The 13,740-nt window shown below is 34.9% G+C and overlaps 1 protein-coding gene across 1 annotated transcript in view; it reads left to right on the top strand.

Moving 5' to 3' along the window:
• The window catches only part of slc2a13.L (solute carrier family 2 member 13 L homeolog), a gene marked incomplete at its 5' end in the record, with an annotated part of 64,006 nt that overhangs the window by 37,570 nt on the left and 12,696 nt on the right, over nucleotides 1–13,740 (top strand). The window contains 4 exon segments of the mRNA NM_001095854.1: nucleotides 9,304–9,467; nucleotides 9,969–10,089; nucleotides 12,882–13,007; nucleotides 13,522–13,643. Of these exon segments, the coding sequence (NP_001089323.1) occupies nucleotides 9,304–9,467; nucleotides 9,969–10,089; nucleotides 12,882–13,007; nucleotides 13,522–13,643 (533 nt within the window).

The following is a 13,740-nucleotide window of genomic DNA, read 5'->3' as shown; positions in this document are numbered from 1 at the left end:
GTTTGTATAATTTTTTTAAATGACATGTAATTATTTTCTCCTTTGAGTTACATAACTGACACAGAGTGGATTTTATTTAGTAGCTGGAAGTGAAACAAATGATTTTTAAAAACTAACTGCAATTAGTTGCAGGCAATTAAGCGCAATTAACAAAGAGTAAATGTGGTGGAAATTTCGCTGTGTGTTTGCCATATGTTACACTATTGGAGTTTTTATGTGCTTCCTCCTTTAGCTCATTCATTTTATTTATACTCACTTGTCATTGTGGCAGCACAGTACACTATGTGCATATAACTGGCTAGTGCAGCATAAATATGCAAAAGAAGCAGTGGAAACAACGCATTGCTTTTCACTGCAGGTATTAGTTCTTAGCCTCCTTGCTGTATCAGAAGTGATGAATCTGGATTCACCAGCCAGCAAATAAATTCTATTTGACTAACTTTATTTGGAGGTTAAGATTTATCCCCTTAATTACTCTGAGACTGAAAGCTGTTAAAATATCCAGAAAGTGCTTTAGAAAAAAAGGCATCAAAAATCACTAGGCAGGACAGTGAGGGAACCCTGGAGCTACTGACTGGTCCAGAGGTGGTGGTAGCCAATAGGTAAAGCAGAGCTCAATTAAAGTGATACTGACACTAAAAAATGAATTTTAGCATATGAATGTACATTAAATGTTACCTATAGGTCATGTTGATCATTTTTTGCTGAGAGGTTTGTTTTTGTATATTATTGTTAGTTGAAGTTCCTAAGCCTGACTCTCTGACACTCTGACTTTGCCAACCTGACTGTCCCATCTCAGCCTGTTAGTTACAGTTTCTAATGCTAACGGACTCCTGCTGCACAAATATGGCAGCCCCTCATACAGGAACATGGGGGATCAGACAGGTAATGTAAAAGCATCATGCAAATACTTTATGGCAAAGTTAGAAGTAGCTTGCAAAGCCAATATTATAATAGATGTAAAAAAAAGTTTAATTTCAGGTGTCAGTATCTCTTTAAGAATAGAAGGCAGGAAGGACTGAGCAATGGCAAGTACAACTATTTGGAAGTACAAGGAGCTCATATTGAAGGGGTGTTATGCACACCTGACTGCAGGGACAACAACTGCACTTGCAAAAATACATGAGCCTTTTTTTATCTTTCCATTTTGCATGTGCATTCATTTGTTTTCATCATATGCAATTTTGGGGGACGCAGCTAGGAAGTGCATGCAAATACACTGAAATTCTGAGGAACGAAAGCTGCATTGTGATCATTTGCATCTGATTTGCACATTGTGCTCTGTTCATGAGCCCTCTTGTCATTTGGTGCACAGACCACATGTATAACAAGCTTGACTTGCATACATAAAAAGTTAGTACAAGTAGAAACCCGTTTTCCAGAAAGCTCTGAATTATGAGAAGCCCATCTTCCATAGACTTTGTTTAATCAAATAATTCAATATGTTTGTAATGATTTCGTTTTTCTCTGTAATATATTAAAACAGTACCTTGTACTTCCCAACTAATATATAAGTAATCCTTTTTGGAGGCAAATCAATCCTACTGGGTTAAATTAAGGTTTATATTATTTTTTTGTAGACTTAAGGTACAGAGATACAAATTCCAGATAGACCACTTTTCCTGTAGACCCCAGGCTCCGAATATTCTGGATAACAGTTCCCTTATCTGTACTGGGGAATCCTAAATCTAATTTTTTTCCAGGGGATATAATCAAGTAGAAATGAAGTTTTTGAAAATGGACACTTTAAAATATATATCTGGATTAAAATTGTTACTGATATAACGGGACAGATATATTAAAATGTGAGTTTAGAGCTTAGTAAATAAAAACTCACCCAAGTTCTATTCATTCCTCTGGGATATTTAGAACCAAATTGGGCTTCATATTGGGCACATTTGCAAATTGGTTGCCAAGGGTTACAGTGTAGTAGCAAATTTTCCCACTGGTTATAAATGACCCCCAGTGAGTTCTAACTGTCACCAATTGATAAATACAATTCTAAAAATCCCATAGGAATGAATAGAGCTCTAAACCCACATTTTGATAAATCTGCCACAACTTGTTGGATAAGTCTTGTTTAACGTTTTGGTTGTGCCAAGAATTTATTTTGTACTAATACTAGCAAGATGATGACAACATATATGCTTCTTGTGGGCATTTGTATTATGTATATATTATTTCAGCTGTAGATATTCCTCTTTAAATCTAGAACTTTCTGTATTCTCCTTTGATTTCTTAGTAAGGGCTTTTTAAAGCTGTTGTTGTTTAAGCTTGTTTGTAAACTAATTACTGATGTTATATATTCTTAAAGTCATTTATATTAAATTCTCCACTATCCTCTTTTCTTGCCAAGAATATGTCATGGTAGCAATCAATCACTTAACAGAAAATGTATATGACATATGTTTATATAGATAAATGCCTCAATACACTTAAGACTGAGAATTGAATCAGTCTTTTTATTCTGAAACCTTGTTGGAAGCCTGTTTTATTATTAAAACTAATTCCAGAGAAAGCATGTTTAGATAATTTACTAATAGACAGTGTCATTTGTTTTCCATGCATGCACTTGATTTTAAACCCTGAATGTGTACAATCTTATTTTTACTGAAAAAACAATGTCATTTTTTAGAGGAAAATACATAATTATATTGTGATAGTAAATGAAAATCCATATATGAAATCAAGTCAGTGTTATTATAATTGCTTAGGAGGGGGTGCCTGCAGCTATTGTGAGTGTGGCCAATGTTGGGTTCGCAGGTTTCCTCCTGCAGGAGGATGTAGGCAGTGCGACCAAGATGGCTGTCACAGCAGCTCCAAGCATAGTGTAAAATAAATGGCATGCCAGATTTGACACTATTGTAGACCTCACTTAATCCACTAAAGTCAATGGGAAAATCAAAGCAGCAAGTAAGTTCAGGGGAAAAAACACAAGGGATGAAAGCCATATTTTCCCATAGCATTTTCAAATGGCTGCTTCCGTTTGTCTGGTGGTGTGTAGTGTATTTTGTCCCTTTTTTTTTTTTTTACACAGAATGATAAATAGGCTAAGGCTAGGGCCAGGCAAGGCGTTTTTACATTGCGGTTTTTAAAAATTGGTCTGCTGCATAAATACGTTTTGCAAGGCACACAGAGTGTACGGGGATTTTTTGGCCAGGTGGAAAGTAGAAGGTGCAACAGAAGTTGTTCTTGTTTATTCATTTATAACATTTGGCTCCTTACACAGCAGACCCTAAAAAAATAGTACTTAAGGCATTAGAATTTTGACCTAGGGTGCAATTAGATTAACATTTTGAGTTTAGGATGGATTTTCCACCTTTATTAGTTCACTTCTGTGTTACTGGCACAATTATAAATCCTTGATATTTGCAAATCTTTATTCCGTGATGTTCTTTAGATGAAGCCAATTACAACCCATTCTAAAGCCTCATATGTGATATTGACAACAGCATGTTGTAGTTGAAACAGCTAGATCTGCAACAAACAACAAAGATATCTTTGGCTTTTATTGTTTTTATTTTAAAAGTAATCCTTTTGTAATTTTTAGGTAAAATGTACTTTTTATTCATAAAAAAAAGAAACAAATTAACATGCCTAGTATTTTTACTGGTTTATTTTGGTCAGCCACTGAGAGTAGATATGAAATAATTCTCGAACCTTCTTAATCATATTATTTCTTCCCATGTTTATTGAATTTACTTTATTGTATGGAAGGTTTCAGCAGCCCTACTCTGATGTCCATTAGAGTTGTAAAGTAAAGCATAACTCTGCTGCTTGGCGGTTTGTATTTTCAGGTTATATAAATCATTAGATAAAGGGAATTATAGATTCTATATTTGAAACATTTGGCAGTTGTAGATATCCTAGCAAATATTGCACAGTGTGGGTTAATGCAGAAGTTAGAATTTAGATGGTGAGGGTAGAATTGTTTATGAAATTCCAAAGTCTCAAACAACATTATACAAAATGTAAAAACATTTTTAATTATTTATTAGTATGGGAAGTAAGATGTCTATTTTATGAGCGCTGTAAAACCCGCAGTGTAACAAACTATTTCTATTAATATTTGTTTTAGTTAATCTCCCTAATAACAGACTGCAATAGTAATGTAGGTAATATGCACATGGTTTAAATAAACACCTCTTTAGCTGGACTATCTGTTGATAAACTATTGTGGAAGATAAAAATCCAAGCTTGCGAAAAAAGAAAACTCTATTAAGGGTGTAAATACAGTTGGAGCTCATTGGGTGGAGAAATAGGAGTTTAAAGTCGGTTTACATTGAATTCTCAGTCACTTGCATGAAACAAAGCTGTTCCTTCTGGTCATGTTTGTTTTATAACCTTTTCAATAATAGTATGTTATGGTGCACCTTCAGTTCAGATGAGATTTTTTCTCTTGCCCACTGACTTTTTATTAGGTTCCTTAACTATATAAATAAAATGGAATGCACTGCCACGATGCATGTTGACACAAAAAGGGGGAGGACATATGAGCCGTATTGAGGAGCAAAAGTCACATGATAAACTTTAAACCCATTCGTTTTTCTGAAAATAGATTTTACATTTTATTCTCAGCCTGGGGCCAACATGCCGTAAGAAGTATGTTATAGGGGTTTGTCAACATGCCTGCAAAACTTAAAACGGTGGCCATACACATAGATGTTAACGTTTTATATGAGATTTCATACAGTGTATTGGATATATATGTTAAAAGAATGGTGAGGACAGACACCCTTGTACTATGGATATCATTTGACTGTATGTTTGAAAATGTGGTTGCTTTGGCTATTGATGTTTGTGTATAGTCAGTCTATGCATTATTTGCTTATTGCCTCTTACATATAATATGTTCAACCTCATAATACACTGATATTTCAATATTGCTAAAATATGTACTGAAATGCAGTGCAAAGCAGTTTTTGCAAATCTGCGGAATTAATTTTGAGTCAGCTGTATAATTCATAGGCATATAATAAAGAAAAGCCAAAATGCCCTCTGGCGAAAAGCTGGAAACTCTAATTATGACTCTAATGAATATAAATGGTTAATGTCATAAAAAAATATGGATCGTCCATTGTATGTGCTAGTAAAACACTGCTATAATTGTAAAATGCAGAAAAAGGGCACTTGCTTTAAAAAAAATGTATAATGGTTTTAAATAAATATCCTTGCCACTTGCTGATGTCAGTGAATTTTTAAACACACACATATATACATATACAGTATATGTACAGTATATATACTCAGCTTTATATTCATATATATAGTCTGCCATTCCCATTCTCAGACTAGATGACCACAAGGAACCAGAAAGAAACTACCAGGTGGGCATGGCATGATGTACTGAGGAGCAGGGCCGCATACAATGGGCTGTAGCATATTTTCCATATTAATCTCATAGTTTGTTACAGCCTACAAATAATGGCTCTTTAAATAAATCACAATAATGGTTGTAGAAACCTTGCATAATAGTTTGTGACATGGCCTGTATTATTCTAAAATGGGTGGCATTTTCAGTCAAACATTACATGGACTCCAGATATGACAGTTAGTGGAAAATGTAATGTCATCATAAGGGTAGTATGTAGAGTTTGCTGAATTTAAAGACACAAATGCAGGTCTTTATAAAATCCCTGTTTTGCAGCTCTTTCTTTGTTTTATTATAATTTTATAAATGTTGAATGATTAATTATTTATATAAATTCTGTGTTGAGTTTTTTTCCCTACTCTTATGTTTTAAGAGGACTGATATTTTTATAGAGACCTGGAACATCTGTTTAGCAAGCAAACAGCCTGGAAACGTCCATCTGCTAGTATGTTTCTTCTGAAACACATTGTTGGCATGTATTATACACAATTACAGGCTGGCCTACTTGTTATATGGCAATATCAGTATTTAACATTGTTCGATGCCCAATATTTTCATGCATTGCAGCTGAAAGAGAAGTGATATATTTTTGCTTCATAAATTGTAACCTCTTCAGGCCAGGGGACACATTTCTGCAGTATATTGAAATTCTTAGTACTTACATATTTATTCCTACTGTCTGATGTTTTAAAATAGTACTTCTGTTTGTGTTCATGCCTTGTATATCAAACTTGTGGTGCTATCTAAATAAATAAATACAATACAAATCACTGTTAAATGGTGGACAATTACCAGCATCAAGTGCCATTCTATGCAACACACAGTGGTACTTAACCCTTGGAATGCAAAAAAAAAATGTTCCTCCAAAAGCAAGTTTGTTTTCCAGAATTTACAAAAGTATGGATATTAATAGTTAAAACATGGAAAATGTTTGCAGTGATGCTTTGTCACCCAACCAAATATGTTAAAGAAGACAGTGAGACATTAACTACATTTAGGGGGCAATTTACCTCATTTATTAATTAAAACATAGTCGACCTAACTCCCATCCACTAATTTAACTCATTTATCAAGAAATCAGCTTGAAAAAGGGGGGTGATCTCAACAAAATCGTGTGACAATTCCAATCATACGAATTGACACCCACATTTTTATTTTGAGTCGTTGCCCGAAAACCCTGACTTTTTTGGGCGAAAACCAGTGTAGATGACAATGTCAAGAAACATCTTCAGGGACATCTGCCATTGAATTACTGTATACATGACCTCTACAAGCATTCATTGCAGTATATTCAGATTTTTAGCAGCTTTGGGGCATAATAAATCTCTAAAAATTAGAGTTTTCCCCTTTTAAAATTTGACCAGAAAAAATCAGGGTTTACTAAATAGTCCCCAAATCTGTAAACATTAGATTGATGACCCGTTAATAATTTAGAAATGTTTTCAACAACAGTTTTTTGTTGGCAATACCTGATGATAGAAGTTTGTATTTAAAAGAGCTGGAAGACAAATGCAGCAGATTATAATGAGAAATGAAGTGTTGAGGCAACCATAAAGTGCAAGGGATTTTGCAAATGTGTGGTCATTCATTACTGTCCAAAACCTGCAATGACAAAGTAACAGTGGACATCACAGTGGTCAGGGACACAAGCCTTTGTCACTACTCTCATTGTGGTTATAACATGTAAGCATATTTTTTTCATACTCTAAACTTTTATCAAGCGTTAAAGCATGCTCTGAGCTAAAGTCTAGCAACATCAGGTTGGTATTCGTAAAGCAATATTGCTCAATAAAACTTTTAGGGTTGCATTAAAATGTGAAACAGTCCTCCAATGACAATGCTACCTAATCTGTGTAACTCTGTCTGCATTTAGAGCAGGATTTTTGAACACAGCTTTCTTAGCACGGAGCAAGTATGTCCTCTGTCCCTGTGTTTGATTACAGTATAATACCCTTATGATGACATTACAGTATAATATAATTAAGCCGCAAATACACAATAATCTCTATGTAAGATAATAGCAAATTCTTATTGGTGAATTGTTTTTAACATGTAATTACATTGTTGGTCAAGTTCTGTTGAGAAATAGGGGCACAGTGATACAGTTACAAACTCCATTAGAATCACTCACAACAGACTGAATGGTACTGAGATGTATTCATTTTTGAAGTCACTATTTAGTTGACAGTAACAAAAATCACAGCATACACTTCTTAAAAATATGGGTTGGAACTTTTTTTAACATATATATGTTCAAAAAATCCAGCACTCTGCATATTAACATGTGTTTGAGATACACATTAATAATAGCAGAATAAGGCAAGCACATTATATTTACTGGATGTAATAGCTGAAAAATATGAATTTTGTAAACTTTGCTGGAATGGAATGAAAGCTGTTACTGAAAATATTATCTGTGGCTGTGAACAGAAGGAGCATATGGAAGATACCCAGGTGTGTATATATAGAGCAAACAGACCCTGCAACTGCTATGGTCCCAGTGGGCACTGACTGATAACTACTTTTATTATATGTTTATGAAAAATATGTTATTCCCGGAGTTCACTGGGCCCTAAAATGAAAAAATTGAAAACAGTTTTGATTTAATAAATCTACCATCTATGAGATTTATTTTTTTAAATATAAATGTAGAAGTTGACCTTCTTTTAACACTGATAAAGATTGTTAGAATTTGCATAACATTGAATCTAGTGACAGTAGTTGCTACTGTTATTAGATCTTTATTATTGTTACAAATAAGGAAACCACTTTTTAATATGGCAGGTTAAACAGGGATGTCGTGCAGGTTAAATTGGGTAGTGTCGTTTAATAGAAACTTTACCCCCAGAATGAATACTTAAAGAAGAAAGAAAGCTACCAGGGTAGTTTATTTCCAATAGATTGGCCACAACAGTGCAAGCTAGAATGCCATATTTATTCTTTAGCATACTTTTCCATACCCGAGTAAACAGCTGTAGACAGTGTGTTTGTTTGTTTAGGATAGCAGCTGCCATATAAGCTTGCTGTGACATCGCTGCCTGTCTGAGTCTTTCCCTGCTCGCTCAAAGCTCTGAGTTTAGATTACAGCAGGGAAGGGAGGAGAGAGGGGGGAAGGAGCAAACTGAGCATGCTCAAGCCATAGCCCAGGAGGTTTAAGCTGAAAACAGGAAGTCTGATACAGAAGCCCATGTGTACACAATTGAAGGAAAGAAATGTGGTGTTTCTTTTGACAGAGGATTCTAAGCAGCATTACTTTGAGGGTTTACTGGTGTATTTATATAGACCTTTCTGATAAAGCTTACTTAGTTTTAACCTTTACTTCTCCTTTAACCAAAATATAGTTTATATCATATTAAGTGGCCTATTAAAGAATCTTCCCAAAGTAGAATATATATATATATATATATATATATATATATATATATATATATATATATATATATATATATATATATATATATATTTGGCCTGTGCTGGAAGATCACAAATTCTATGATGTACTGAAAGAGGGCAAAGGTGGCAGGTGGACCAGGTATTCAGCTCTTAAAGTACTATAAGAAAGAAGAGATGATATCTAATGTAAAGGCTTATATATCTTTATCTAAACTGCAGGTGAAAATTGCTTCTAATGTGAATTGTAGGTCAGTTTGTACCTTACCGAAACTTGTTGCATTCTAAAGAAAATTAAGAACACATCTAATTTTTCTTTGGTGGCAGCATAACCATTTAAAAAGTTGACACATCATTTCTACATAAAGGCTAATTAACATTTAATTGTGATGCCTTCTACAGAGCTGTAATCTTTTGTATGCAGTGCTATTTCCCATGTATTCTGTCAACTCTGTGCATTCTACTTTGTGTTCTACCAACCACTAACAAGTCATAGACATTTTTTTTCATGACACAAGCATTTTTCCTGTTGTGTATTTCAGGTACTACAATGCTACCATATTGCAGATGTCCGGTGTGGAGGATGACAGACTTGCTATTTGGCTTGCTGCTGTTACAGCTTTCACTAATTTTAGTTTTACACTACTCGGGGTATGGCTAGTTGAAAAACTTGGCAGAAGAAAACTCACACTCGGAAGTCTCACAGGTATGGAATTTGTATTCTGTGTGTTCTGTGTTCAATAAATGAAGAAGTTTCACATGCAAATTACATTGATATATATACTCCCTCAAGACTCTGGGGGAAATTATTTTTAATACTTGGCAGTACAAGTTTCACAGTTTGGTAGGATGGTGGCCTGTGTATTTCACAAGAGGAACCTACATTGCCTTTATATATTTTAGTTAACTTTTAGCAAATGCATAGTGTATTTCTGCCAATTTAGCCTCATAAAATGTAAGCTAGGCTAATGTAATAATACAGGAAAGAATGCTAGAAAAATGTCACAATTTGCATATCCAATAAATGTAGGATTTCGTTTAAGTCCAAATTATGACTTTTTAAGAACTTGGCCAGCTGAATCCTGATTTTGTCTGGTCCTATATATGAAATTGGAAGCTTTGAATATCAGCGTGTTATCAGAAAATGTTACTGTCTGTAAAACATTATTACAGAAACAGTATTACAGCATCATATTTTCCTCCATAGGTACCACAGTTGCCCTTTTTGTCCTCGCTTTGGGTTTCTTATTGTCTGCTCAGGTATCACCACCTGTTACATTTACGCCAGGTGATCCTTCAGGTCAGAATTCTACTTGCACAAAATACAGGTGAGATTTCATACTTCATATATCTACCACATATGCACAAGTGGATACATTTAAATGCTGTTGGCATTCATGCTTGAATCCCCCATTCCTGACTGGTAACGGATGGCCCGTGTGTTGTGATTTACATCAGGGGATGCCGCCTGCTTTAGTGCATTGATTTTTAAATATAGAGGAATTGCAGTTTGTTATATTTCCAGTGTGTTTGCCCTGGTGCACAGTGTATGTAATAAAACTTCTCACCTTCAAGCATACCTTAAAAGTGTGCAATTAAAATTTGCAATGCAATAACATTCTAATGAAGAATGTGAAATTTTTTATTGTTATTTGTGCAAAAAAAAATTTTATTTACCGCTTTTATTACATTTCCCCCTAAGAATTTTACGGAGACCTCGATTTATAGATTGGATGGTGTAGCCCCAAAGTCAGTCTCTCTACAGTCCATAACTATTAAAAATTGTGATGTGCAAGGTATAAGGAGCTTTCTTGATAATCATATGTGAACAAAAATAATATTGTGACATACATTGCAAACTTTTTTTTTTTTTCACAACTTTGAAACACTGTTTTTTCATATTGACTTTGAGTGCTGAATGTTGGAGCTTATTACACCCAGTTTATTTTTAAATGTTTCCATTAGTGAACTTTCAGCCAAGATCTGTATTTTTCAGACAAGGCTGTATTTATATATAGGCACCCAAGGGCTTTTGCCTACCCAGTCACCGTCAAACCTTACAGTCTAAATCCACTGTGAAGTTGGCCAGGTGAGGGGTGCCTGGGTCACACGCCTGTCGTTACGCAGGACCGAAAGACAGCACTGCCTAGAGACCAGGGTTTTAAATTTCCTTTCCATTTTCCTCCTTTACCCAGGATGGAGATGCACATCAATTTGCAATTTGATCCATTCTGTTAAACATTGTTCCATGCAAACTAATTAACGTTAAGTTATTGACATACCACGGTCTAATTTCATGGTGGACACACTCATTTATTGAACTAACCCCATTATGTAGAAAACGCTCCACAGTGAGGTTTATGTGGATGGGACGAAAATCAGAATTTCACACCCCATAGAGAACAGACATAGATAAAACACTTCAAATAGTAAAAACATTAGTAGAAAAAGGGGTTTACAGGTCAACCAAAAAAAATTTTTTTTTTGCCTAAGTAACTTTGCAATATACGTTAATTACGAATCTTCTATTTTTTAAGTTATAGTTATATGTATTGCTAGTGAAAGCAGTGTTTTGGTGGCCAAACACGGGCCGATAAAAGCTGCAGACAGACCGAGTCGGCAGCGTATTGGCCCGTGTATGGGGGCCCCCGACGGGCTTCCCCGATCGAGATCTGGCCTAAAGTCGGCCAGATCTCGATCGGATGGGACTAAAAATTCCGTCGGATTGCGGCCACATCTCTTCGTTGATGCGCTCCCGCGATCCGACCGCACATTCCCGTTCGTTACAATCCGATCGTTGGGCCCTAGGGCCCACGATCGGATCAGCCCGATATTGTGGGCATATCGGAGAGAGATCCGCTCGTTTGGAGACATCGCCAAACGAGCTGATCTCTCCATGTATGGCCACCTTTTGTCTGCCCCCTTTCTATTCTCTGCCCTGGTGGCTCTGTCTTTTGAAACAATGTAACACAAGCCAACAGATTGACAAGCCTCTGTTGCTGGAGGAGACTGGCTTTTGAAACATTTTTTAAAAAGTAACAAGCAGGAGTTGAGCAAATGCTGTTTTCAATAGCAATTATATTTACAAATAACTTTTAAATCACTAAGAATTTTTAATAAATTAATTTTGGAAAGTTGCTTATAATTGTGGTTTGTTTGTTTTTTAATTCGGCAAAAAATTTTTTTTTGTTGACGTCCTTTAAGGCATACCTTGGAAGAATGCCCTTTTCTGATTCACAGGAAATTGGCTGTATAGATACATTTACTGGGGTCAGCTTATTAAAATTAAATAGTCCATAGACTTTTCACACCCATTATCTAAAGGGCAATGCAGAACATGTTCTGACAATGATGTATATGTCTGTACTTGGCATATAGTAATGTGTGTCTGGCATTTTCAGGATGGTCTTTACGTAAAGTTATGACAACTGAGTCATAAAAGCTTGCAGGATGCAATTTACTTCTGATAACTACAAGCAATTACTGTATGCGATTATTCACTTGATTATATTTGCATATAGAGACTATACATTTTTATATTTTATGCTACATTTGAAACTGTTTAAAGAGGTGGTTCACCTGTCAGTTAACTTTAAGTATGTTATAGAACGACCAATTCCAAGCAACTTTTAAAATGGTCTTCATTGTTTATTTTTTAGCCTTTTTAATTATTTGCATTTTCTTCTGACACCTTTTAGCTTACAAATGGGGGTCACGGACCCCATCTAAAAAAACAAATGCTCTGTAAGGCTACACATTTATTGTTATTGCTATTATGTATTACTCATCTTCCTACTCAGACTCTCTCTCATGTTCATATTCCAGTCCCTTATAAAAAATCAATGCAGGGTTGCTAGATTAATTTGGACCCTAGCATTCAGATTGCAGTTGCTGCATAAAACGCTAAATAACCATAAATACTATAGAAATTACAAACAGTTGTAAATTATCTCAGAATATCACTCCCTACATCATACTAAAAGTTAATAAAAAGTGTGAACAACCAGTTTAAGGAATAATATATACCAGTTGAGCCCATAGACACTTGCATTTAAATGTTCATCTGTTGAAATAAATTCCTCAAACATGTTGCATGTCTAATACTACTTTTGTTTTACAGTTATTGTAACAAATGTATGTTAGATCCCAACTGTGGGTTTTGCTTCAAGAAGAATGGTTCAAGTGTAGTTGACTCTTCATGTGTCCCTGTTAACCCAGAATCTACTGACAGAGCTGCATGGGGAAGGTAAAGTACTATTTCATCTTCATGGCTTTTTAAAATAAAAGGCCTAATATAAATAAACTATTTTCATTTTTGAACAGTTATTTAAGTATAATATAATGGTAGCCTTCATGTAGCATCTGTTTCATTTTTTAAAAACAACGATTGAAAGGAGATTCTTTCTGACTCCTTTGCAGTGAGCTTTATAATCTAAGCAGTTTTAATAAAATCAGAGAGATAAATCTAGCATTTCCTAAATTATATTTCTGAGCATTTGTATGTGTTACTAATGTATTGCTGTAACATAGTAGTAAGGTCACTTATGGTTAATTTGGTAATAAAACAGATTTTTATATCCTAGATATTATTGGAACTATAGCCAAAATATCAATGTTTTGGATGTGAAATGTTGTTATTAGCCAAGGAGCCTGGCAATATTAAGTAGAGACAGGCATGAAAGTCAAAAAACAACTGCTGTAGCATTAATTACTTAAACTTTTTTGTTGATTGTTGCTTTGTTGTATTTTGTCTCTTTTAGATGTATGAATGAAAGCAGATCCAAAGCAGAGGGCTCCATTTGGGCATATAATTACTGTCCCACGCCATACTCTTGGACTGTACTTGTAGGCCTCATTTTGTATCTGGTCTTCTTTGCACCTGGTAAGACCTATGATTTCATTCTAGTCACTATTGCACTGCTGGTCTAAACTTGGGAAAATCTAGGATTTATTAACCCTCTGAAGTTCAAAGTATAAAA

Source organism: Xenopus laevis, chromosome 3L (assembly GCF_017654675.1).
Source record: "Xenopus laevis strain J_2021 chromosome 3L, Xenopus_laevis_v10.1, whole genome shotgun sequence".
NCBI lineage: Eukaryota > Metazoa > Chordata > Amphibia > Anura > Pipidae > Xenopus > Xenopus laevis.
Note: the sequence above shows the minus strand (reverse complement) of the source record. Positions and strands in the feature narration are given on the sequence as shown.